The sequence below is a fragment of the Ovis canadensis genome, chromosome 8 (assembly GCF_042477335.2).
Source record: "Ovis canadensis isolate MfBH-ARS-UI-01 breed Bighorn chromosome 8, ARS-UI_OviCan_v2, whole genome shotgun sequence".
In the NCBI taxonomy this organism is placed as follows: Eukaryota; Metazoa; Chordata; class Mammalia; order Artiodactyla; family Bovidae; genus Ovis; species Ovis canadensis.
Genome location: NC_091252.1, coordinates 39,815,798 through 39,842,689, shown reverse-complemented (window position 1 = coordinate 39,842,689; position 26,892 = coordinate 39,815,798). Strand labels below are relative to the sequence as shown.

The 26,892-nt window shown below is 36.7% G+C and overlaps 1 protein-coding gene across 6 annotated transcripts in view; it reads left to right on the top strand.

Moving 5' to 3' along the window:
* The window catches only part of AFG1L (AFG1 like ATPase), a 197,326-nt gene that overhangs the window by 60,267 nt on the left and 110,167 nt on the right, over nt 1–26,892 (top strand). For all 6 annotated transcript variants that reach the window (XR_011258582.1, XR_011258581.1, XR_011258580.1 and 3 more), the window contains 3 exons: nt 816–917; nt 1,840–1,970; nt 11,063–11,162. Coding sequence is in view for 3 of the 6 variants with exons in the window: in XM_069598185.1 (XP_069454286.1) it covers nt 816–917; nt 1,840–1,970; nt 11,063–11,162 (333 nt within the window). In the remaining 3 variants the exon portion in view is untranslated. The remainder of the gene's footprint in view (nt 1–815; nt 918–1,839; nt 1,971–11,062; nt 11,163–26,892) is intronic.

Here is a 26,892-nt window from a genome sequence, read left to right as displayed (position 1 = left end):
AATTTAATTATAAAGGTTAACTGTATTTGAATTTAACTGTATCTGTATCTGAATTTCTTTCAAAAGCCTATATTCTCAGCTTTTTAAAAAAGCATTATAATTGTCAATTATCCAGCTCTAATCTACAGCTATTATTTATTTGCAGTTTTTATGTTAGATGCTAGTCTATATTTTCTTATTTTTTACTGGTGAATTTTCCATAGTGCCTAAGACGGTTCCATGGGCTTCCCTCGTGGCTCAGATGGTAAAGAATCTGCCTAGGATGCGGGAAACCCAGGTTTGATCCTTGGATCTGGAACTTACCCTGGAAAAGGGAATGGCTACCCACTCCAATATTCTTGCCTGGAGAATTCCATGGTCAGAGGAGCCTCGTGGGCTACAGTCCACAGGGTCAAAAAAAGTCAGACATGATTGAGTGACTGACACTTTTTTTCATGCTAAGGGCCATTACTTCTTTTATTTATTATTATTTTAAATAATAAAATAATTATTTTACTTATACTGGTGCCTTTCAGAAGAGAAACTGATAAATAATCTGTAAATCTTGCCAGTTATGAACATAGTTCTCTGGAGAAAATAGTCCCCAGAGTGCTAACTAGATGTTGTATTTCCTAAAAACAGGATTTTAACAGATAAGAATAATATCAACATTTTATTTTTAGGTAGTGTAACATAAGAAATAAACACTCCTTAAAAAAAAAAAGGAACATACTGTTAAGTTTTCCAGTAGCAGAGTGTGGGTTCATTATCCCAAAGCTAATGAACAATCGATAGAGCAATCAGTACATACTGTTTAATAGTATTTTTTTTTTAAGGTACAGGGAAAACAATGGTGATGGACATGTTTTATGCTTACGTGGAAATGAAGAGGAAAAAACGTGTTCATTTTCATGGTTTCATGCTAGACGTTCACCAAAGTAAGTTGATGATGTGAAAGAAGTGATTTTTAAGTGGCCAAACACTGCAAAGTAATTTCCCTCATTTTAAAGTGCCTAATCTAAAAAATTAGATTTTTGCTAAAAGTAAGATTTTATTTAGTTTCATTTATTTTGTGCTATATTGAAATAATTAGTAATGTGTCCAGAGTTGGTCCTAGAGACAAATTCATTCCTTCCAAATCAGAGAACAGAGGTTACTCTGTGAAGGCCAGACATTTCCTCTGTCTACTAAGGATCAATAAAAAATGTTGAAGCCTCATCTGTCTCACCAGGGTATTCTTGATTAGGCCCTTTCCTCCATGTCACCTTAGTGTGCAGGCATTCAGTTTGTTCTTGCATGTATGCTTTATGGCTTTGTCAGTAGTCTTACGTTATTTCATCTTTGCATTATTTGTTAACAGCCGTACTGTAACCTCCTCAGGGCAGGAATATTGTACTTTTCTTCAAATACTTTCAGCATTTAGTAACGTATAGTGAATGAAGTGGGACTGGCTGGAAGTCAGGGAACATCCTGGTTAGACGTGCCAGACATAGAGGGCAGAGTGACCTCCTGTGCCTGCATCCCTGAAGTCCTCAGGGCTAAGATCCATCTGTTGATCCATCAGCCACCATCTAATGATCTGTTCTGTCACTTTGTCATCTCCAAAGTGGCTGAAGAGTGGAGATGGAATGATCACAGAGTGTCCTTACAACCATGGGAATGTAGTAATATGCGAACAACTTATTTTGAGGTAGAGAAACTGCAACCAGCCTCAGTAGTCATATTTGCTTATATGTGAAATTTAAACTTCATTTGTATATTCACACTGTTTCATTTAGAGGTTTAAAAAGTGTGTACTTAGTTGTCTAAAATGTACTTTTAGTACAATATTTGATTTGTGTTTAATTTCATCCATTTAAGGAATACACCGCCTTAAACAGAGTTTGCCAAAGAGGAAACCAGGATTCATGGCTAAATCATATGATCCAATAGCTCCTATAGCTGAAGAAATTAGTGAAGAAGCATGTCTCTTATGTTTTGATGAATTTCAGGTAAGGTAGAGGTGTTTCATAGATGTAGAATGGTATACTGAGTTAAGTGTGAGTATTTAAATTCTGTTCCTGATTTTATCCATTTTTATAAATTAATACTTCATCTCTTATGACTTTAATTTTATTATCTAGTCCTTGAGTCAGCACAGCATGACTTGCACGGGGCAAATTGACCCATCTACTTTTGTATGGCCAGTGAGAAAAGAAATATTTTTATATTTTTTGAAAAAAGGAAAAGAGGGCTTTCCTGGTGGCTCATTGGTAAAGAATCCACCTGCCAGTGCAGGAGAGGCAAGTTCTGTCCCTGGCCTGGGGAGATCCCACGTGCTGTGAAGCAACTAAGCCCACAGCTATTGAGCCTGTGCTGTGAGCCTGGAAACCTCGACTATCAGCTGCTGAAGCCCACGCACCTAGAGCCTGTGCCCCTCAACAAGAGAAGCCACCGCAATGAGAAGTTTGCACGCTGTTACGAAGCATAGCCCCTGTTCACCAGAAATAGAGAAAGGCCTGCACAGCAGAAAAGACCCAGAACAGCCAAAAATAAATAAATAAATAAATGGAATTATTAAAAAAAAAAAAAGCATCAGACAGCCTATATGCTGGCAAAGCCTAAAATGTTTACTCTTCTTCCTTTTGTAGGAAGCTTGCCTACCCTATATTCTAATCAATGGATTCACATTTCCCCTACATCATGATGTAGGGGAAATAATATTGTGATTACAAAATAATATCTTTAAAGATATTTGAAATTTTTTTTAAAGTGTTATATAAAAAATAAGGGATTCACACATCTCATTTAAGCCTCATCACTTATCTGTGATGAAGGAAGGGAATGGCTGAGTTGAAATTTTAAAGTTTGTTCTGGTTTTAGGATTTAAAATTGTGCATTTAAATTGGTACTATGTTATTCCCTGGTCTTTATTTCTTATGAGAGCAGTTATCATATCAAGGCAAACAACGTCTTACGCTTGTTCTGTGTCCTCTGTATCCTTCTGTATCCCAGTGTTAGAATAGTAGTGGTAGTAAAAATAACAGCAACAACAATAATAATGAGACAAGATACTCTAGGTTGAGAATTGTTTTCTCTTATTTGACTGTTCTTTTTGGTAGTTCTGAAATGTTTCTTCTAAGATGCTTACCATAAGTGCAATTGATTATTGGAATGAAAATAGAAAAATCCATGCGTACGGAATATAAGCTTAAAATAAATCTGTGAGTACTGAATATAAGCTTAAAAATAGGGCATCCCACCCAAAACTTTTGAAAAAATATTTCTGGACCCAAGTGCAGAAACTCCTGCATCTGATTGCGTGAAATAAAGGCCCAGAGAACTTTCAAGAGTAGGAGACTAACATTAGTTATATGCCTACCCGTGGCTCAACTGGTAAAGATTCTGCCTGCAATGCCGGAGACCTGAGTTCAATCCTTAGGTTGGGAAGATCCCCTGGAGAAGGGAACCCGCGCCATTATTTTGGCTTGGAGAATTCCATGAACTGTATAGTCCATGGGGGTCTCAAAGAGTCAGACACGACTGAGCGACTTTCACTTTTCACTTTACCTCAAGGCAGGCCCTGGGTGACTCATTCATCTCATCTAAGCCTCACCATGTATTTGTAATGAAGTGAGGAAATTGCCCTGGTTGAATTTTAAAGTTTCTTCCAGTTTTAAGATTCTCTGAAATTATGCATTTAAATTGGTAGTGCATTATTTCCTGTTCTTCTGTGCGAGTTAGTGGGTAGACCTATGACCAGGATGCCTTTATCCCAAATGAGGCAAGTCAGTCTCCTCTAGCAACTCAATACACACAGTTCACATTGGTCTCAGTTTATGATAGAGGAGAAAAGAGAATTTTTTTTAACCAGGAATGGTGTTACACTGAGCCATTTGGGGAGGAGGAATTTTTACCTCTTTCTCCCTTCAGTTGTATTCAGACAGCCTGGCATTCACATTCACCCTTTGTATTGTAGAACTACAAAGGTCTTCGGAAGAAAGGCTTATGGAAAGAGATGTTCCTCAGCTGCTCTGAAGAGGTACACTGAGTACATGAGTGTACTACAGAAAGAGAAGGGCCTTATTTAGTTCTAAAAATAGCACCGAGTTAACAGTTATGTGGCCTTCAACAACAAGTCAGTGATGAATTACTGAAGACCATCTCTCTTGGTTTCTCATAATAAGTTTTAACCAAAATATCTCTAAACAAAATTGAATTGACAGAGTTAAATTTTTTTTCCCCCTTAGAAACAGAAGTTTTATTGAAACAGGGAAACCAGTGATGTGAACAAAGCACTATTTGTGTATGTTACTTGTATTGTGTCAGCTTTTTAAAACAAAATAAACTTTTAGGTACATGACTCTCAGTACCTTTTTTTGCCACAGTTATCAGGTATTCAACACATTAAATTTTTGATTAAAGGTATTGAAATTAAAAATTTTAAAGTATATTATTACCCAAACTTTGTTAAGTAATTCATGGCTTACAAAGTGTCCTTACTTCACTTAATTCTATTAAATAGTTATTCTGCATGATGGAAATAACGAATAGAATTGGCAGGACCATTGACAGGACTGTTCAGGAAAATTAGGAGAAGATAAAAATCTAGTTGTGCAAAGATCCTGAGAAGATTTATGCCAAGCAGGGCCAAATTACGTACTGGGCACAACACGTGCAGTGCTGAGGGTCCATGATACTTTAAGGGGCCCATGAAAAGAATTTCTTTTATAATTTGGAGAAGAAATGAATATATCAAATGAATATATAGTGAATCCAGCCTGTATCTGTCTGTATCTGTACTATATTTGTTTATACCAACACAGTTATAAAATACAATTTATATGTATATAGATGTATATTTATATATATTTTTAAATAAATTTATATTTTAATTGAGGAAAAGTCTTCTAAAGGTTAAAGGGCCTATGAAAATCATATTGCCATCCTCATAGTGAGGTCCTAAAAGAAACCTGTCTAATTGCTGGGTATTCTCTGTTGAGTTCAAATTTTATAAGATTGATACATGATTGTGAAGAAGGAAACAAAAGCAACTATCTATTGGGATGAATCAAGTATTGTAAATGAAATGTAAGGCAACAGAAAAGATTTTTCAAATTATGTATTAAGGGAGATCAAAAGGGAGACAGACCCCTTGCTTATAAAATGTCGCTTGCTAACAAAGAGAAAGTGAATGTGACGGAGCTGTCTGTCATCTCCTACTTTATCCAGAGTTGGTTCATTCATTCATTTACTCATTCACCCCAGTTGTCTTAAAGAGCCTTATTCCTTTCTATAGGACCGTATCTGTCCCACAGTCACATGGATCATGTCAGGACATCTGATCTATGAGTAGCTAGTCTACAAGCTTGGCAACACCCGTGGACTTGTGTAATGTGGCCTAGTGATTAAGCCAGTCATACACTTTTTCTTGTGTATTTGAACTAAAAGGTACAGAGGGAAGTTCCCACTTAGTAATGAGCCAAGAACAAAGAGATTTAGGAAGTAGCTGAATCACATTAGTGGAAGGAGTACCAGGGTCCTCCCTAGACAGCTGCTGAGCTCTCCAGAGCAACCTGTAATTTCAGGCCTGTTTCCAGCACCAGTTCCCAGGAGGTTCTTTCAGTGCTATTTTATCTTGGGATCTCAAGTATAAACAAACCTTTTCCTTTAGGTGAATCTCCTGTTTCTTGCCAAGAGTTTTGATGAGAAAGGAACTATTCAATTTATGTCCTGCTTTTATCTTCTGTATTGAAAAAAATTTTCCTGTGATCTAGAACAGATAGAGTGAATAGAAGTAAAGTAATATGAGGAAATGTCATCTTCCTTAATATCTGTTATCTCTAATGGGAGGAGGTTTACCCTGATGAACCAAAGCCCAAGAAAAGCAGGGAGAAGAGGTATATATTAGGATGCTTTTGGCTGCAGGTAACAGAAAACCCAACTTAAAAGGGCTTAAACTCTAAGGCAGAATGTATTATAAGATGGGATTATAAGGCAGGAGAAAGGAATGGCAACCGACTCCGGAATTCTTGCCTGGGAAATTCCACGGACAGAGGAGTCTGGCAGGCCACACATGACTGAGTGACTAAGACTTTCACTTTTCAAGATGGTGTCATCCCCCTTGCTCAGCCCCGCTCCCCACCCCTCGCCCCTGCTTCCTCTCTAACCTTATCACCCTTACTTTCAGACTCACTGAATGCTCCCTACTTTTTCCAATCTTGTTTTCTTCATAGATACTGAACCATAGGTAATGGCAATTTTTATACCAAATGCTTGTTTCTCACCAGAGTTCTAAAAAAAATATGCACAAAGACTACAGAACGAGACTGAAAAACAACTTGATTGCTTTTATTTGCTCCCGTATTTCAGGGTAGCATGCTAGTATGGTAGCATTTACCCTCTTCCCTTGAGCAACGTTGGCCTGAATGTCCTAGAATGAAAAATGTTAATAGTCTTGCTCTTTTGTTTTCCCTGCAGTACCAAACTCGAACCTTGGAGCTTACCACTGCAAGCAAGAAAAGGCTAGTATTTGCATATACCTTTTGGAGAAAAGCCAGGGAAAGTGAGAATATAAGGGCAAGAATGAGGGCAGAGCTGATCACTGAGCAGAGCCTAGATTTCCTAGTTTTAGTATCCTGTGGACTATCCTCCACTGGTCTTAGAAAAGCTCCTTCTAGCACATCAAAACTGGGTTAACTGCCAGTTCAGGTCTCTACTTGTCCTCCTTTTCTAAAAATCAAGAAGGTAAAATGATACCTTCGAGTATTGCTGCACCAGCACTCTGACCCCAGCGTCTGTACAGTTTAGAACAAACAAGCTAAGTCTTTGCAGTTTCTGCATGGAATGGCCTCCCCTACATGTCCATCATGATACTCTCTTACTTCTTCAGATCTTTGCGTAATTATAACCCTTAACAAGGCTGATACCCTGTTTAAAAATACAGTTGACTCCCACACTTCTAAAGCCCCTATCCTTTTTTTTCCCGTAACATATATTACCTCTGACATATATCTGCTTATTTATTGTTTACTACTTATTATACATGTTTCTCTACAGGAATGTAAACTCGAAGGTTGTTTTGCTGATTAATGTATCTCAAATGTCTAGAACAGTGCTTGAGTAGAAATGAATGAACAAGTAATAATGAGTGAGCAAATGAATGAATAAATCTTAGTATCAGTTAATAACTATTGAAGTTATTGAAGTAGTCCCCAACTAAGCCCGCTTCCTTCATATATAACAACCTGCATTTTTTCCTGTCTGAATTATCTTAGCATTTTTGTCTAATAGGTGAAAAATGGGATCTCATTGTTTTAATTATATTCTTTTAAGTAATAATATGGTTTGTCTTTTCTGTATATATTTGCTTACTGTTAAATCCATCTTTTGTGAACTGTTGGATTCAGTGACCATTTATTTTTTGAGGTGCTTTTATTCTATTAGTATATGCTGTAATAAATTTATCTATTGTTTACTGAGTGTTTTCTGTGTGCCTGTGTTCCTAACTACTGTACTATGCTATGTATCATTCCATCTACAGCTAAAATTCTAAACAGTTATATATAAATCATATTGTCTTATCCTAACATACATGATATACAGAGATAACAGTCATAATGAACATTTCTTGAGGATTTACTATATCAAAATGATTTTACAAGGTAGTTGTTGTTACTGCCTTTATTGGATTGATGAGAGAATTAAGGATCAGAGAAGTTGAGTTACTTTTCCAAGGTTACAGAGCTGGTAGCTCAGTTTGAATCCATCATCAGTGCTCTTATTCACTAGTAATAAAGGCCATGTTGTATGTTCTTTTTGCTATATGTCTTCTATTATATGTTTAAATATATAGACCTAGAACTAGATGGGTTTTTAGAAAATCTTCTAATGATAGAGTGTAGAAATTATCCTTAAGCCTAGTAAGCCTAGTACATACATTGCTGATTTGCTAGCGCAGTTTTTAGGCACTTTAATCTCTATGACAGTGTGTCTGCAATCACCACTTCACTTTTAAAATTGAATCCTATTACTGGTCTTAATTTTTAACTAGTTATTATTGACCATTAGATGGTGTTAATTAATATAATATTTACTTTATAGGGGGATGAACAGGAACAATTGTTGCTTAAAAACAATAATATATTGTTTCCTTTCTCTTAAATTTAGGGCTTTTTTAAGATTATGTTTTGGTAGCATTCAGATTACATTTGCAGGTCAGTTTTACCAAGCGTAGTATTTCAGTTTTACCTGTGTTATCAAATACACTGTTCTTGTTTGAGAGATTTGTCTAGATAGAATATTTTTATGTGTTTTAATTACTAGTTACTGAAATAAAAGAATAGGTTTTCCTTAAAGTTTTCTTTAGGGTCTTCATATATTCTCTTAAATATTAATATTTATTATTAAGCCATTTATGATTTTGAAGATATCAGAATCTGAAGGAGACTGAATTTTTAAAAAAATGTTTTCTCATGTTTCTTTTAGGGACACTGGATAGATATTTTACTAATATGGTACAAAAAAAAGAATTCTGATGAGCAGAATATCATGCAAAATTCTCCTCTATAAGCTATCAATATCATTTAAAAAATAGTTTTGACCGTTTTTATAAAACAGGAAAACTATTAAAACCTGCTAATAAAAAATAGTTGCTTATTTTTGTGCTAATACTAATTACTAATAATGCATGCTTCTGTTTGTCACTCATTACATGGCCTTGTACCAATCAGTAGATGACTGAGACTCAAGTACTTACACATGTAAATTAACCATTAGATTTTTTTTTTCCTTTTTTTTACTTAAGTGAGTCATGATGGAAAGCAACTCTAGGTCATAAAAAAATCTTTTCTCTTTAATGCTAATGAAATGTCTCCACTCTGTATTAGCAGACTACCCTTAGTGGTAATCTGTAGCCTTCTCTTTTGTTCCTGGTGGTAATGAAATGCTGGGTGATGAAAAAGCTCCCTCTTCAAGAATGTGTGGCCAATTGTCTTCTGTTCACTTATACTGTAAAATTACTGTTCCCCAGCAAAGCTGAACAAGTGCAAGGACAAGATCAAAAGAGTATGCATTGGCACCCGGCTACACCAAGTGACTCCTGCTTTATTAATTAGCCATAGCTTCTCCAAGTTAATTTACTCTGCTCGAACAAAAACATTCTGTAATACAAAAACAACAAATTATAATTCAACCACCAGTCCTTATTGCTTGCTTTTTCAACTTTCAGTTTAAACCTTTGCACAGTGTTATAAGCTAAATGTCCCTTCACTTATCTGAACCTTAGGGCACAAAAGCTATTTTAATTTTTTTCAAGAAAATCAGTGAGATCGTCAAATAATCACTTTTATTCTCTAAAATTGGGTGATTTTAATTAATAACCATTCTTTTTAAAAGTCAGTGTATTGGGAATCCAACTTAAAAGTGCAGTTGCTTCTAAAATTTGCAAGCTTGTTCTGTCCTCTCATCAGAAATGCCACTGGTGTTTAAGCATTTGAAAAGGGCCTTCTCTGTGAGTGTTTTGGCGGAAGCAAAATTTGACAGTGATCCTAAGCTCCAAATTAAATAATATCAGTACCACTTTCCTTTTCATTTTAATCACCACTTTGTGAGTTCTTTAGGTCTTTTTAAATTTTTTTAGTTAATGGTTTAAAGTTAAAGCCTAAGACAGCAAAAAAAAAAAAAAAAAAGATTTGCACATTCCCATATCCTGGTTTGATTTGGTTTTGTTCAGGTGGGAAGGAAATAATTAAACTTTTGAGTGAGATATAAGCTAAAAGAGAGAAGTGATTTAGACTTCTGTCACTTCTGTTGTTAGTTAGTTGTGTTATAACCATTTAGTTGGTCACTTTTAGTATTTTGATCTAATTTGAAAGAATGTCACTAGTTTCTGTGTACTTTAGCATGATTTAAAAATAACAATGTGATATATATTGTGTGATATATTTTTGTGAATATAAAATAAGTTTTATTGAGATTACCTAAAATGTGCTGTTAAAGGAAGATCAAAACATTTTTACGCTGAGAGTATCCAAAACTATGTTATTATATTCATAGGGTAAGGTGCAATAATTAATATCAACCTTCACTATATATTTATTTGTGAAGTCAACTTCCTTCCCTCCCTAATTTCTATATTTCTTTGTGATTTTAAAAAGCTTTAAAAAAATTATCATTAAGATTGCTTGTTAATTGTGGATTAAAAAAATAATCTTAGAAAATATCAGTGGTCATATTATCTCTATAACTTAGATAAAGTAGTTTTATCTGCATTGTTTATTTCTGTTTTAGTCAGAAGCTATTTTTTTTTTTCAGCACCGTGTTAACCATCCTTATAAGGTTGGTTTTTTTGTTTTTGGTTTTTTTTTTGTAGAAGGAATATTTGTGTTTGCGAAGGTTAGCAGAGGCTGGCTGTGCTGGAAATGACTGCAGTGCCTTTTGATTATTCATGGACAGTAATAGAAGGCACTTAAAAAGAACAATGAAATTGCTTATTTTTGTGATGGGCCATCTGTTGAATTGTTTTGTGCAACAATTGCACAATAGTATCTATGTCATATCATTCTATTTTCAACAGCAGCTGATTTTGTCTCACAGGCTACTTGTCCTTATTTCTAAAGTCCCATGACCATTTAAAGTCACCTTTTCAGGGACCTTTGCCAGAAAGGTGTTAGAAATCTCAAACAGCCCGTGTTTTTTTTTTTTTTTTCTCTTTTTTTTCTCTCTCCTCTTTATTCGGGGAGAGAGGCTGTAATGGGAGTAGGAGGGGGAGTAGGAAAGAGGAGTTGGTTATGTTCGTTCTAATTAGTTAGATTTCCTAAATGTTTAGGACAATTATCTGTGCTTTCCACCTGTAGTTCTATGAAAGAAGTTAACATAGAATCATTTGTTAATTTGCGTAGAAATGATAGGCTTGCAAAAAAGAAGAGTCAAGTTTAACCGACTACAGTCTTTAATGCTTTTAATTATCTACTCTTTTCTTCATGATAATTAGAATTTTTCTCTTGGAATTCACTTCCATATTAAAAAAAAAACGATGAGCCATTAGCAAATTTGTTAGAGCAGAAGTGAAATTAAAATAAAACAAGTGTGTTGCTGTCCATAGGTCACTGACATTGCTGATGCCATGATTCTGAAACAGCTTTTTGAAAATCTGTTCAAAAACGGGGTCGTCGTTGTGGCAACATCCAACAGGCCACCGGAAGGTAAAAACAAACATTGTGCTAGTCTTATCCAATTAGGTGGAAATGAATAAGCTTTTAAAAATTCATAATTTTGTACTCATTTTATTATGTTAATAAATCTGATGACTTTGTTTTATCCTAAGTTTCATAACTAACTTAATTAGAAAAATCAGTCGATATTTGCATTTGAAAATGTTTTAGCAAGCTAAATCCTGATGATCTCCTGTGTTTGACGCACTTGCAGTTTTGCTCTGAGTATTAGATAATGCATATTGAAAATACTGGCCTTTCTAACTGCTTTATATGGGTCATAAAAGAAACTCAGTGAAATGAAAGGAAAAATTCCTGATTGAATCTTGGGAAAAGACAAAGCTTGCCTGCGTAAGTGGTTTCTGATACTTCATTTATCATTTCTGAAAAAGCACTTGTGGCTTATTTGGACATTGTTTAAGAATTAAAATATAAGAATATATAGATAAAAATAGCAAGTTAAAATCTTGTATCTTTCAGCCCATCATGTGGTCAATTAAAGGTTGAATACTACCAAAAAATGGTATTTTATATATTATTAATGTTGACTGTGTGGATCACAATAAACTGTGGAAAATTCTGAAAGAGATGGGAATACCAGACCACCTGACCTGCCTCTTGAGAAACTTATATGCAGGTCAGGAAGCAACAGTTAGAACTGGACATGGAAGAACAGACTGGTTCCAAATAGGAAAAGGAGTACATCAAGACTCCTGGGGAAGACTCTTGAGAGTCCCTTGGACTGCAAGCAGATCCAACCAGTTCATTCTAAAGGAGATCAGTTCTGGGATTTCTTTGGAAGGACTGATTATAAAGCTGAAACTCTAATACTTTGGCCACTTGATGCGAAGAGTTGACTCATTGGAAAAGACTGATGCTGGGAGGGATTGGGGGCAGGAGGAGAAGGGGATGACAGAGGATGACATGGCTGGATGGCATCACCGACCTGACGGACATGAGTTTGGGTGAATTCCGGGAGCTGGTGATGGACAGGGAGGCCTGGCGTGCTGCGATTCATGAGGTTGCAGAGTCAGACATGACTGAGTGACTGAAATGAACTGAATGTTGACATCTGACTGGAATGCTATTATACCAGATATCTGCATGGTTAAGTCCTTTCCTCTTTCAGGTCTTTGCTCAAAGGTTATTTTGCAATGACACCTAGACTCACTTCCCATTTGAATCTACAAACCATCCCATTTCCCCTGGCACCGCTTCTTCTTACCTGCTCTGTTTTTTTATGTAGCATTTATGGATCTACCATGTACTTTATTTATTTATTTATTTTACTGTATTTATAGTTTATTATCTGTGCTCTTCCAGGATGCAAAACCTTTAAGAGGGCAACAACTTTTACCTCTTCTTTTCACATATATATATATTTTAAGCATCTGAAACAATGCCTTGCACATAATTGGATCTCAGTAAATAGTCTTAGAACGAATATTGAGTAAATGTGTATTTTTAAAGGTTCTCTCTGCAGTATTGAGAATAGATTGTGGGAGTGAGGTTTCAAGGTTGGAAGTAGGGAGACCATTTATAAGAGACTGTTATAATCCTGAGGGCAGATGATGGAGCAGTGAAGGTGGTGAGAGTAGTCAGGTTTTGTAGGCAGTCAAAAGGATTTAATGATTGAATGAGTATGGGTTATTTAAAAAAAGATCAAGAATAGCTCAAAGATTATGACCTGAGCAATTGGAAGGATAACTTGGCTATTTATTGTAATGGGAAAGACTATAGGAAAAGCTAATTTGGGAAGGGAGGTGGAAGTGGGGTTCTGGGGTTTCTATGGTTACGAGGCAGATGCATATAAATTTGAATTTCAAGGAAAGGTTCGGACTGGAGATAAAAATTTGGGAGTCATCCATCCTAAAGGAAGCTGGTAAGAGCAGCCAGTGAGTAGGAGAGCCAAGAGTATGATGAACAAGGAAAAGGGAAGTGGTACAAAAAAGATGGATGATCACCTTTGTTAAATGCTCCTAGGAGGTGAAAAATGAGGTTGAGAGTTGATCATTGGAATTGGTGACATGGAGCTTATCACTGAACCTGAAAAGAGCAATGTAGTGGTGTGAGTTTTTTGTTCGGTTTTTTTTTAAATTGTCATGTCACATTAATGACTTATAGTGAATTTGTAATCTACTAATATGCTCAGATATTACTGTGTGAGCTGCTGTCAAACTAGGTCTCTCTATATTTTTGTAGTTGATCTCTTTTTTCTTCCTATTTCAGCTTATTAATTTGTCTATGTTTTTCCATATAATTGATTTATGTTGATATTTTTTGAAGTATGATTCTAACATTATTTTTAGCTACCTGTACTAGCTATGACATTTATAAGCTTCAGCTGTTCATTAATTAAAATGTATAAATAGGGTTAGGCCAAGTTTAGACTCCTCTCGTATACCATTAGATGACTTATTTTAGGGAAACATTAATTAGTTCATCAATACCTTAAGATCTAGTTATTCAGACAATTATAGTTATATATAATCTGTTATACTATAGAGAATTATGAATGATTTTTCAGATGCATTTATTAAAATCCTTATATTGTTCTGTTTCTCATTCTTGTGATTTACTAGTGGTAACAGCCCTATGAGACAAGGCAATGAGTTTTTTCATATTAGAACATCAGTGGGGACAGAAGGCTCGACTCTACTCCTGCAACTTGTTGACTTAATAGTATCTTCAGTATTACCTTTAGGCATTCAGGATAAGCTATGTTCATAAAGAGCAAGGTGCTTGAACAAGCTTGGAATGACTCCCCAAGCAAAGACTGCTGAGAAAAAAATTGCTGGCGGCTGCTCAAGTTACTGCAGTGTGTAAACTGAGGAAGACCAACCACAGGAGAGGTTAGGAACATTCTGGAGCTCATAGCTTTGGGTAGGAGTTACAGGCACACCAAGGTAGCATGTAGAAATCTGAGATGGAGCCGTCTCTATGGAGGAGACTTAAGGTCCAAGATGTGGGATTCCAAAAATCGGGCATTAGCCGCAAATTTAAAGAAAGCCTTTTCTAAATATGAACCTAGATGGGATGCTTAGCATACACCAGGTTTTTTAACCATGGCAGACATAAGTAACTTACTATTTTAATATAAAGAAGATGGTATATATGTTTTATATATATATATATATATATATATATATATATATATATATATATGCCATCTCCTGCATATAAGTTTGAATGTCAGGAAAAGGTAAATGTGTAGGACAAAGAATAGGTCAGTGGTTGCCGGAGGGCTGGAGTGATATGATGTTTAACTACAAAAGGACAGCACCAGAGAATTTGAGGGGGAGTTTGGAACTGTTTTGTATCTCAATTGTACTGGTGGTTACATGTGTTAAACCTCATAGAATTGGACAACAAAAAAGTTAGTTTTCCTGTTTATAGATTAAAAAGAAATTGCATGGATAGTAAGTGACGGAACAGAGGCTAGAATGTAGGTTTTGTGACTCTTTTGACACATTGCCCTCTATCTTTCCTTCTTGTTGGTCATCACTGATCTTTGTCTACCCCATCCCAGATATAGTATGTCCTCTTTTCCAGCCATCAGAATGCATTCTTTAGTTTACTGCTTTTAATCTAGCCCCTGGATACTTATTATTATTTTCAAAATAGCTTCTGCTTATTCTCAGAGTGTTATGCGAGGTGGGAGAAGAACCTTCTTGGCAGAGGGCTGAGGCAGAGTGCAATGATTGGAGAGAGAATGACCTGTTTGAGGAACTGAAAGATAGCCAATGTGGCTGGAATACACTGATGAAGGGGAAGTAGTATACAGGGAGGTACAGGATGAATCTGGAGAAGTGAGAGCTAGGACCTTATAAAGCAGTAATAAAGATTTTTGGATTTTATTATAAGAAAAATGGGAAGCCACTATAGTGTTTTAAGTCGGGACTGGTAAGATTGGATTTGGAATACCACTCTGGTTATAGTATGGAGAATGGGTTATAGGGTAGGGTACAGTAATATGGTGGATTCAGGGAGACACTCTAGTAGGTTATTGCTATATATACTGGACAAGAAATGATAATAACTTGGCATAAGGCAGTGATTGCATCTTGGGGGCTATTTGGCAAACCAGGTGCTATTTGGCAATGTTGGAGACATCTTTGGTTGTCACCACCAGGCAGTAAAGAGGAGTTGGTGCTGCTACTGGCATCTCATAGTAGAAGTCAGAAATTCTGCCAAAACATCCTGTGGTGAACAGAGATACCCGCCCCACCAAAACTGAGAACTATCAAGCCTAAAATATCAAGATATGAGGTTGAGAAAACTTGATATAGGATACAGAGAGGATAGATTTGAAAATAGTTAAGAAAATGGGTATCACCTGGTTATAGGTTGGATATTGAGGAAAAGGAAAGGACAATTTCTAAATTTCTGGCTCGTACAACTGGGTAGGTGCTAGTGCCTTTATAAAGACAGAATAATCTGGAGGCTAGAAGTCCAGAAGATACTGCCTAGTGGAGAAGAACACTGTATTTTTTTCCCCCTCTGTTATCTTTAGCTGCTATGCTTAACTTTCTTCCACATCATTCATCTTATCCCCTCCATTTCTCGTTAGAATGCATCAATTTCCTGGACAAGAAAAAGAGTTGTTGTTGGTAGAAATTACAGTTATACCTTTATTGTCAATTTGTAGATAAATGGTATTCATTTTAATAGAAAATGATTAGAAACCTTTAGTTTTAATAGAAAATAATTGTTAGCCAGTAAAAGCAAGGCCAGAATATAGGAACTTGGAAGAGAAAATAGCTCTGGAGGTAGTAGTCTGGGAAAGTCCAGTACAAGTAAAGAAAGGGAAGCAATGCTTGAGGGGTGAAGGGACAAGGTACCAAAGAGTGACTGCCTGTGTGTCACTGTTTTTTCTAGTCCTCACTTCTAAGTCCTACCTTGCTCAGGTCCACGGCCTCATTTTCTATACCGCATAGTCAAAATCTCAAACCAGTGTCTGCTCATGATTACTACTTTTAGCTTTTAGCTTCCTGATTGTTTACTGGTCTGCAGGGATTTTTCTACTTTCTTGTAAGCTCAAAATATGTTTAATGTATTTTAAACATTTGCAACACAACATTTGGGGTGCTATTTTACATTTTCTAGGGTAATCTGGTTAAGATTCTTGAACTTGAAGCAGAGAGGATCCATAGGAATAGGAAATTGCTGGGAAATTTTTAGATAAAATATATCTAGGTTAGTTTATATTCAATTCTTACTTGTATAAACTCAAGTAAATTATTTATTTAGCATTTTTGTCATTTAGGTAAATACAAATGTACATGTAAGAATGCTTATGTACAAATACACATATATTTACATTTTGAAGATGATACTGTCAGACCATTAGAAGAGCCAGAAACAAAAATTAAAATATCATATATATGCTACTCACTTTCTAACAAAATTTTGTTAATTTCATGATATTCTAGTAGGAAAAAGCAATACTATAGATTAAGTGCATGGAGGCTCTAAGAACAAATTAATAATAGATTGGTAGATTAAGTTAATTAAATTGAAATTAATAATTAAACTTAAGAACTTGTTCAATCAAAAATACGAATATATTTTTGTAGAGAAAAAGAATATGCAAGTTGAAATGGCTGTGCTTTTTGACAGTAAAACAAAAAGTGCTAAAAGAAGAAAATCCCTTGTTGACTGAGGAATGCATTGTGGACTTCTAGTTTCTTATTTATTTATTTATTTTTGCTGCTGCTGAGTCTTCATTGCTGAACATGGGCTTTCTCTAGTTGTGGTGAGCTGGGGCTACTGCTGTTCATTGCAGTGCAAGGGCATCTCATTGTGGTGGCTTCCCCTGTGGAGCACAGGTGCTAGGTGTGTGGGCTTCCGCAGTTGTGGCACACAGGCCCAGTAGTTGTGACTTGCGGGCCCCAGAGCACAGGCTCAGTAGTTGTGGACAAAGGGCTTAGTTGTTCCGCTGCATGTGGAGTCTCCTTGGACCAGGGATCGAACTTGTGTCCTCTGTACTGGCAGGCGAGTTCTTATCCACAGGACCACCAGGGAAGTCTCTTGGACTTTTTAGTTTTTAATTCACTATTTATTATAATGAAAATACTATAGATAGCCTTGTAATGTCCAAGAATAATCCTGGGTTATTTAGATTATCAGGCAACAACACTGTGATTCTTACTCAAGCCAATCTGTTTGTAGTAAATAAAAGATATCACTGGGAAGTTGGTACATGAACACACACACACATGCTCATGTAATTTATCATATTAATACTTCTAGGGGGCCTTCCCTGGTCGCTCAGATGGTAAAGATTCTGCCTTCAATGTGGGACACCTGGGTTCGATCCCTGGGTGGGAAAGATCCCCTGGAGGAGGTGATGGTAACCCACTCCAGTATTCTTGTCTGGAGAATCCCCATGGACAGAGGAGCCTGGGAGGCTACAGTCCATGGGGTTGCAAAGAGTCAGACACGACTGAGCAACTAAGCACACACACACACACACAAAATACTTCTAGGGAGAAAAAAATCCATTGACGTTCTCCATAAAAGCATGAAAGGGCACTTGACAAAATTCAACATCTTGATATAATCACAGCATGACATATAAATAGATGGAGAGTTTCTTAATATGATACCAAATATACGTATATCAGTTCAAAAGACAGAAGTGGGCTTACTGGAAACATTGTGGTATATCTGTTACAAGAATGAACAAGACAAGGATGTCAGTTATCACTTTTTAACATTGATTACAGTACAGACTGAAATATTATAAGAACAACTAGGTGGATAGGGAAAGAGGAATCACCATATATCTTATTACAGGAGTTCTTGAAGATTAGTCATACCACTCCTTTTCAAGGTTATGTAAATAGAAAATACTTTAATATGGGAACAATAAGTAGGAAAGAGAAGTAAGCAAGCATTAGAAGATTGTTTTGTATTCTTTAAAAATAAGGGAAAGATAGACTCTGTAATCAGAGAATGCAATGGCAACCTACTCCAGTACTCTTGCCTGGAAAATCCCATGGACGGAGGAGACTGGTAGGCTGTAGTCCATGGGATCACGAAGAGTCGGACACTTACTGTGCGACTTCACTTTCACTTTTCACTTTCCTGCATTGGAGAAGGAAATGGCAACCCACTCCAGTGTTCTTGCCTGGAGAATCCCAGGGACAGCGGAGCCTGGTGGGCTGCCGTCTGTGGGGTCGCACAGAGTCGGACACGACTGAAGCGACTTGGCAGCAGCAGCAGCAGATTCTGTAATATAGAAGATCTAAGCTGAGAGAAGACCAACAAATGTGTTGAAACCTCTTTTACTAAGAATTCAGATGAAATTGAAAAAAGCTACATGCGATAAAGGGGTTTAAATTAAATCAGTTAAAATCAGTATTAGAAACACTGAAGTGTAGAATTGAAACTATAGAAAATGAAATCAGTGATGAAGGAAAACCACTTATGAAGCTCTGGCAGTGTACAGAAAGAGAATAAAGAATGAAAAGATTTTTTTAAAAAGTCAATAAGTCCTCTGGAAGAAAGAGGTCTTAAAATGTGAACTTATTAAAAAGAAGTGTTAGAAATAAGAAAATTGATCATAACAGTGAATTGAGTTTAAGTGAATATTTGTAGTTTCTGCTTGCTTATTTATTTGTAAATTTTGTTCCCCTTGGAGAGAGAGTTTATAGATCCTAAGTGATAGTGTCAATATTTGTGGCACTGCTAACTAGGAAAAAAATAATATATATATTGTCAAGTATATTAGAATTTAAGATACCCCTTCTACTTTTCAAATTGCTAGAAAAGACAAGGATAAAAGTAAAAATATTTCTTAAAGCAAAAGCTGGAAAGCAGAAGAAACAGCAGAAAAAAAGAATAAAAAGCATGGAACACAATCAGGCATGTCAGTGACAGGAAATATAAATGGGTTACGTTCTCTATTGAAAATTAAAACTTCTTCTGGTGTGGCTGAATAAGCTCCTAACCAAAAGATGTTCTTGCAGACAGCCATAATACATTCTGAACAAAATATGTAACACAACTATCTGAAGGTCCCAGAAAGATTATAGAAGGGAGACAAAACTTGGAAGAGAACCAAAATGAAGAGAATTTTCTTTTAATTTTTTTCTTTCTTTTTAAAAAATGGTTATCAGCTTTAGGGCAGATAAAGTTAGTGATGCATGTGATGACTAAAATTCTGATAGAAAACCCACACTGTTTCTGGCTAGAATAATCAGATTACAGCATTTAGGGCAAGCATTCAGTTCAGTTTAGTTCAGTCACTCAGTCGTGTCTGACTCTTTGCAACCCCATGAATTGCAGCACGCCAGGCCTCCCTGTCCGTCACCAACTCCCGGAGTTCACTCAGACTCACGTCCATTGAGTCCGTGATGCCATCCAGCCATCTCATCCTCTGTCGTCCCCTTTTCCTCCTGCCCCCAATCCCTCCCAGCATCAGAGTCTTTTCCAATGAGTCAACTCTTCGTGTGAGGTGGCCAAAGTACTGGAGTTTCAGCTTTAGCATCATTCCCTCCAAAGAAATCCCAGGGCTGATCTCCTTCAGAATGGACTGGTTGGATCTCCTTGCAGTCCAAGGGACTCTCAAGAGTCTTCTCCAACACCACAGTTCAAAAGCATCAATGCTTCAGCGCTTAGCCTTCTTCACAGTCCAACTCTCACATCCATACATGACCACAGGAAAAACCATAGCCTTGACTAGATGGACCTTAGTTGGCAAAGTAATGTCTCTGCTTTTCAATATGCTGTCTAGGTTGGTCATAACTTTTCTTCCAAGGAGTAAGTGTCTTTTAATTTCATGGCTGCAGTCAAGGCTGTATATTGTCACCCTGCTTATTTAACTTATATGCAGAGGACATCATGAGAAATGCTGGGCTGGATGAAGCACAAGCTGAAATCAAGATTACCGGGAGAAATATCAATAACCTCAGATATGCAGATGACACCACCCTTATGGCAGAAAGTGAAGAGGAACTAAAAAGCCTCTTGATGAAAGTGAAAGAGGAGAGTGAAAAAGTTGGCTTAAAGCTCAACATTCAGAGAACGAAGATCATGGCATCTGGTCCCATCACTTCATAGGAAATAGATGGGGAAACAGTGGAAACAGTGTCAGGGCAAGCATAGCTGCTGGAAAATGAAAAATGAATCCCAGGGAGAACTAGACTGAGATAGCCCCAGGTTATCAAGTTCTGCGTATAAATTCTCTGACTGGCCTCTGAACCATACAGTTGCAGAGCAAACTAGAAGCTTCCTAAGGATAGGATACTGAACTTAGATTTGAGTTTATAGTTTTAGTCCAACCAAGGTAATTTCCTGCTAAGACAAAAATATCAACGGTCTTCAGAAACAGAATCCAGAAGGTCCAGAATATCACCCAAAAGTGAAGAATGAGGAGATATTACCCATTCTCAAGAGAAAAAACCATCAGCAGATAACAACTCCAATATGCAGATATTGGAATTAGCAAACAAGGACTAAAGCAAGGACTATAACTATAATTTAGGGGGAAATGATGTAAAGAAAATATGTTTGTAATGAATGAAAGGATAAGAAATGTCAGCAGAGAAATACAAACCATAAAAAAGTACCAAATTTAAAATTTAAAACTAAAAGAACACAGTATTTTAAATAAAAATTCACTTCAAGAGTTTAATATCAGAATGGGGATAACAAAGAGCCAGAGAGAACTTAAAATTAGCCAATGTGAATAGAAAATGACAGAAGTAAAGAAACAGAGACTTAAGAATTTGTAGAGCTATAGCAAGCTTTCTAATATATTTCTAATTAGAATCGCAGAAGGCAAAGAGAGATAGTGGGTTGAAAACCTTTTGAAGAGATAATGATCGAAAATTTCCCCAACTTGGGTGAAGATGTAAATTTACAGATTCAAGAAAACCTCAGTGAAATCCAAGCAGAATAAATACAAGAAAGCACTGCTTAGACACATTGTAATCGAATTTTTAAAAGCCTAAGGTAAAGAGGAAATCTAGAAAGCAGCAGAGAAAAATGACTTTAAATACAGGGAACAATGATTAGCTCTTGATGACTTCCATTAGAAACTGTGGAGGCCGGAGACAGTGGAATGACATCTTTAAAATGCTGGGGAAGAAGTTATCAACCAAGAATTTTATATCAAATAAAAATTTCCTTCAAGAATAAAGACAAAATAAAGATATTCTGATAGCAAAGAAAGCTAAACAAATTTATTAGCATCAGATATGCAATACAAGCTATTCTAAAAGAAGTTCTAAAGGTAGAAAGGAAATGATAACAGACATTTGGATCCTCAAGAAGAAAAGAAGAGCATCAGAAGTGGTAAATATTGGAGTAAATATAAGTAACTACTTTTTATTTTTAATTTATTAAAAATAGAAATGACTGTTTTGTAAGATATTATAACATCATCTTGTGGGGTTTATAATGTATGTAGATATGATGCAGATAACACATAGTACAAGTGGGGTGTTTAGATGGACTTATATGGATGCAAGGTTTCTACATTTTTTTGTGTGAAGTGGTATGATATTAATTCTAAGTGTGAAAAGTTAAGGATACTGGTAAGCTTGGAAATATTGCAGGTTTGATCCTCAGTTCAGTTCAGTTGCTCAGTCATGTCCAGCTCTTTGCATCTCCATGGACTGCAGCACACCAGGCCTCCCTGTCCATCACCAACTCCTGGAGTTCACTCAGACTCATGTCCATTGAGTTGGTGATGCCATCCAACTATCTCATCCTCTGTTGTCCCCTTCTCCTCCTGCCTTCGATCTTTCCCAGCATCAGGGTCTTTTCCAGTGAGTCAATTCTTTGCATCAGGTGGCCAAAGTATTGGAGTTTCAGCATCAGTCCTTCCAATGAATATTCAGGACTGACTTCCTTTAGGATGGACTAGTTGGATCTCCTTGCAGTCCAAGGGACTCTCGAGAGTCTTCTCCAACACTACAATTCAAAAGCATCAATTCTTCAGTGCTCAGCTTTCTTTATAGTCCAACTGTCACATCCATACATGACTACTGGAAAAGCCATAGCCTTGACTAGATGGACCTTTGTTGGCAAAGTAATGTCTCTGCTTTTTAATATGCTGTCTAGGTTGGTCATAGTTTTTCGTCCAAGGAGTAAGCATCTTTTAATTTCATGGCTGCAGTCACCATCTGCAGTGATTTTGGAGCCCCCCCCAAAATGTCTGTCACTGTCATTGTTTCCCCATCTATTTGCCATGAAGTGATGGGACCAGATGCCATGATCTTCGTTTTCTGAATATTGCGCTTAAAGCCAACTTTTTCACTCTCCTCTTTCACTTTCATCAAGAGGCTTTTGAGTTCTTCTTCACTTTCTGCCATAAGGGTGGTGTCATCTGCATATCTGAGGTTATCGATATTTCTCCCAGCAATCTTGATTCCAGCTTGTGCTTCATCCAGCCCAGCATTTCTCATGATGTCCTCTGCATATAAGTTAAATAAGCAGGTGACAATATACAGCCTTGACGTACTCCTTTCCTGATCTGGAACCAGTCTGTTGTTCAATGTCCAGTTCTAACTGTTGCTTCTTGACCTGCATATAGATTTCTCAGGAGGCAGGTCAGGTGGTCTGGTATTCCATCTCTTGAAGAATTTTCCACAGTTTGTTGTGATCCACTCAGTCAAAGGCTTTGGCATAGTCAATAAAACAGAAATAGATGTTTTCCTGGAACTCTCTTGCTTTTTCGATGATCCAGCAGATGTTGGCAGTTTGATCTCTGGTTCCTCTGCCTTTTCTAAATCCAACTTGAACATCTGGAATTTCATGGTTTGGTTCTAGACCACTGCAATAAAGCGAGTACTGCAATAAAGTAAATCACATGATTTTTTTGACTTCCTAGTGCATCTGAAGATTTTTTTATAGTATTGTAGTCTATAAAATGTGTAATAGCATTATGTCTAAAAAACAACATATACACCTTAATTAAAAAATATTTTATTGCCAAGAAATGCATATCATTATCTGAGCCTTTAGTGAGTTGATATCTTTTTATAATAGTAATGTAACCAAACCCAGATTTGATTGCTTGCTGCTCATAAGCCAATAATTTGAGAAGCAAGTGTCAGTAGAAAAGAATGGTGCTTTAATCATAGAAGGCAGCAATCTGGGCATAAGGTAGACTTATGTCCAGAAACCAACTCCAAAGATTCTGCTTAGCCATTACAGTTTTTAAAGGGAAAAATGGGGTCGAGGGAAGAATCTCAGTGAATCATTGAAGTAGGATGGTAGGTTCTGCATCATTCTCCATTGAGTGCAGACTGGCTGACTCTTCAGATATTATCTTGCCTTCATGATCTGCTAAAGAGGGATTGCTAAAGAGGCTGTTGGGGATAGAGAGTTAGTAATTTTGTAACTGCTTGGTTCTTCATTCTTTCTTTTTATCCAGGAAAATAATCAACAGATTTGACAAGGCATGGTACAGCATTCAAGAGAGCTTAAATCAGGAGTTAGTTTCAATTGCTTAGTAACTTCATTCCTATAATTAGACTCTTTTAATTATAGAGGGGAACAGAAATGGACAAGCAGGAAAGGGGCAAAAGAGCTGCTTTCAGTAACATAAAAGCTCACTAACTGTAGATCACCATAACAAATATAATAAGGGAAAAGTTTGAAATATTGTGAAAATTACCAAAATACGAGAGACATGAAGTGGACAAATGCTGTTGGAAATATGGTGCTGATAGACTTGCTCAACACAGGATTGCCTCAAACTTTCAATTTGGAAAAAATGCAGTATCTGCAAAGCTCAGTACAGCAAAGCAGTATAAAATGAGGTTTATATATTGTTATCCCTAGAACAACAAGAAAAATAAAATAAAGGCCAGCTGACAAAAAGGAATTTTAAAATATATTCAAATAATTTTTAAAAAGGCAAGAAAAGAACAGATGAAGAAAAAGCAGAAGAGACAAAAAGAAAACAATAATTTAATCATAGCCCTAAATATTAAATGCTAAATGATCTTGAGAAAGAAGAATGGAGCTGGAGGAATCAACCTTCCTGACTTCAAACTATATTACAAAGCTTCAGTCATTAAGACAATATGATACTGGCACAAAAACAGAAATATAGACCAATGGAAAAGGTAGAAAGCTTGGAGATAAATCCATGCACCTGTGGGTACTTTATCTTTGACAAAGGAGGCAAAAATACACAATAGAGAAAAGACAGTCTCTCAATAAGCGGTGCTGAGAAAATTGGTCATGTACGTGTAAAAGAATGAAATTAGAACACTTCCTAACGCTGTACATAAAAGTAAAGTCAAAACGGATTAAAGACCTAAATGTAAGGCCAGAAACTATAAAACTCTTAGAAGAAAGCATAGGCAGAACACTGACATAAATCACAGCAAGATCCTTTATGACCCACATCCTAGAGTAATGGAAAAAAAAAAAAATAAACAAACAGGGTCTAATTAAACTTAAGAGATTTTGCACAATGAAGGAAAGTAAGCAAGGTAAAAAGACAATCCTCAGAATGGGAAAAAATAATAGCAAATGAAACAACTGATAAAGGGTTGATCTCCAAAATATACAAGCATCTCATGCAGCTCAATAACAGAAAAACAACACAATCAAAAAATAGGTGGGAGACCTAAACAGACGTTTCTCCAAAGAAGACATACAGATAGCTAATAAACACATGAAAAGATGCTCAACATTGCTCATTATCAGAGAGATACAAATCAAAGCTATAATGAGGTATCATCTCATACCGGTCAGAATGGCCATTATCAAAAAATCTACAAAGAATAAGTGCTGGAGAGGGTGTGGAGGAAAGGGACTGGCTTGTATTGTTAGTGGGAATGCAAATTGAAAGTGCCAGTATGGAGATTCCCAAAAAAACTAGGAATAAAACTACTGTATGACCCAGCAGTCCTACTGCTGAGCATATACCGTGAGAAAACCATAATTGAAAAAGACACAAGTACCCCAAGGTTGATTGCAGCACTGTTACGATAGCTAGGACATGGACGCAGTCTAGATGTCCACTGACAGATGAATGAATGAAGAAGTTGTGGTGCATGTACACAGTAGAATATTACTTAGCTGTAAAAAGGAATGCATTTGAGTCAGTTCAAATCAGGTGGATGAACCCACAGCCTATCATACAGAGTGAAGTAAGTCAGAAAGAAAGACAAATATTGTATATTAATGTATAGATATAGAATCTAGAAAGATAGTACTGATAATCCTACTTGCAGGGCAGTAAAGGAAATGCAGACATAAAGAACAGATTTTTGAACACAGTAGGGAAGGAGAGGGTGAGATGATTTGAGAGAGTAGCATTGAAACATATACATTATCATTTGTAAAATAGATAGCTAGTGGGAATTTGCCATATGTCACAGGAGACCCAAAGCCAGTGCTTTGTGACAACCTCAGTTCAGTTCAGTCGCTCAGTTGTGTCCAACTCTGTGACCCCATGGACTGCAGCATGCGAGGCTTCCTTGTCCATCACCAACTCCTGGAGCTTAGTCAAACTCATGTCCATTGATTCAGTGATGCCATCCAACCATCTCATCCTCTGTCGTCCCCTTCTCCTCCTGCCTTCTATCTTCCCCAGCATCAGGGTCTTTTCAAATGAGTCAGTTCTTTGCATCAGGTGGCCAAAGTACTGGAGTTTCAGCTTTAGCATCATTCCTTTCAATGAATGTTTAGGACTGATTTCCTTCAGAATGGACTGGTTGGATCTCCTTGCAGTCCAAGGGACTCTCAAGAGTCTTCTCCAACGCCACAGTTCAAAAGCATCAATTCTTCAGTGCTTAGCCTTCTTTATGGTCCAACTTTCACATCCATACACAACTACTGGGCTTCTCAGGTGGTACTAGTGGTAAAGAACCCACCTGCCAACGCATGAGACATAAGAGATGTGGGTTTGATTCCACGTCTGAGACGCAGGTTCAATCCCTGGGTCAGGAAGATCCTCTGGAGGAGGGCACGGCAACACACTCCACTATTCTTGCCTTGAGAATCCCATGGCCAGAGGAGCCTGGTGGGCTACAGTCCATAGGGTCAGACAGAGTCTGAAGAGACCTAGCACTCACACACAATTCAGACTTCAAAGACAACCTTTAGGGCCAAAGTGAAAGCTGTTGGCTGAGCCTCAGCCTGTCACAGTTAATAATGAAATAGATAGTTGTAAAAGTTAACCAAAGAGTCGAGGTCTCTGCCACTAGTTTTTGCCTGCCTGCTTTGGGGTTGTCTTTGTGTACAGGGATTCCCCAAAGTACCTAAGGTTTTTTTTCTCATTGAAGACTCCAGTCATGATATTTCCATTCATTGATTCTGTGTGTAAAATGAAACTCTGGTGTGAAAAACTACTTCATTGATGTTTGACCTACTGAAAGTAAATATATAAGTGTATGGATGGTAGTATTTTTGTAATCAAGATTTTATGTAACATTTTGTTGTTTCTCTTTTGTTGTTGTTGTTGTTTTTTTAAAGGATCCTGTGGAGCTTTTTCCTTGGACCCCTGTTATCACTGTTATAGAAAATTGCAGCATTTAAAATGTCATAGGATATCTAAAATGGGGGCTGGCAGTTATTATTTGAATAAAAAGATGGATTCAATTTATAGGACTATTCATAGAATTGATGGATAAGATTTCATCTTCCTAACTTCTCTAAAGTAGTTTTCATTCAAAATATTAGCCAAGGATACATGTGGTAAATTATCATCAACAACAATAAATGTGTAGATGACCCTAAATTTTTTTCA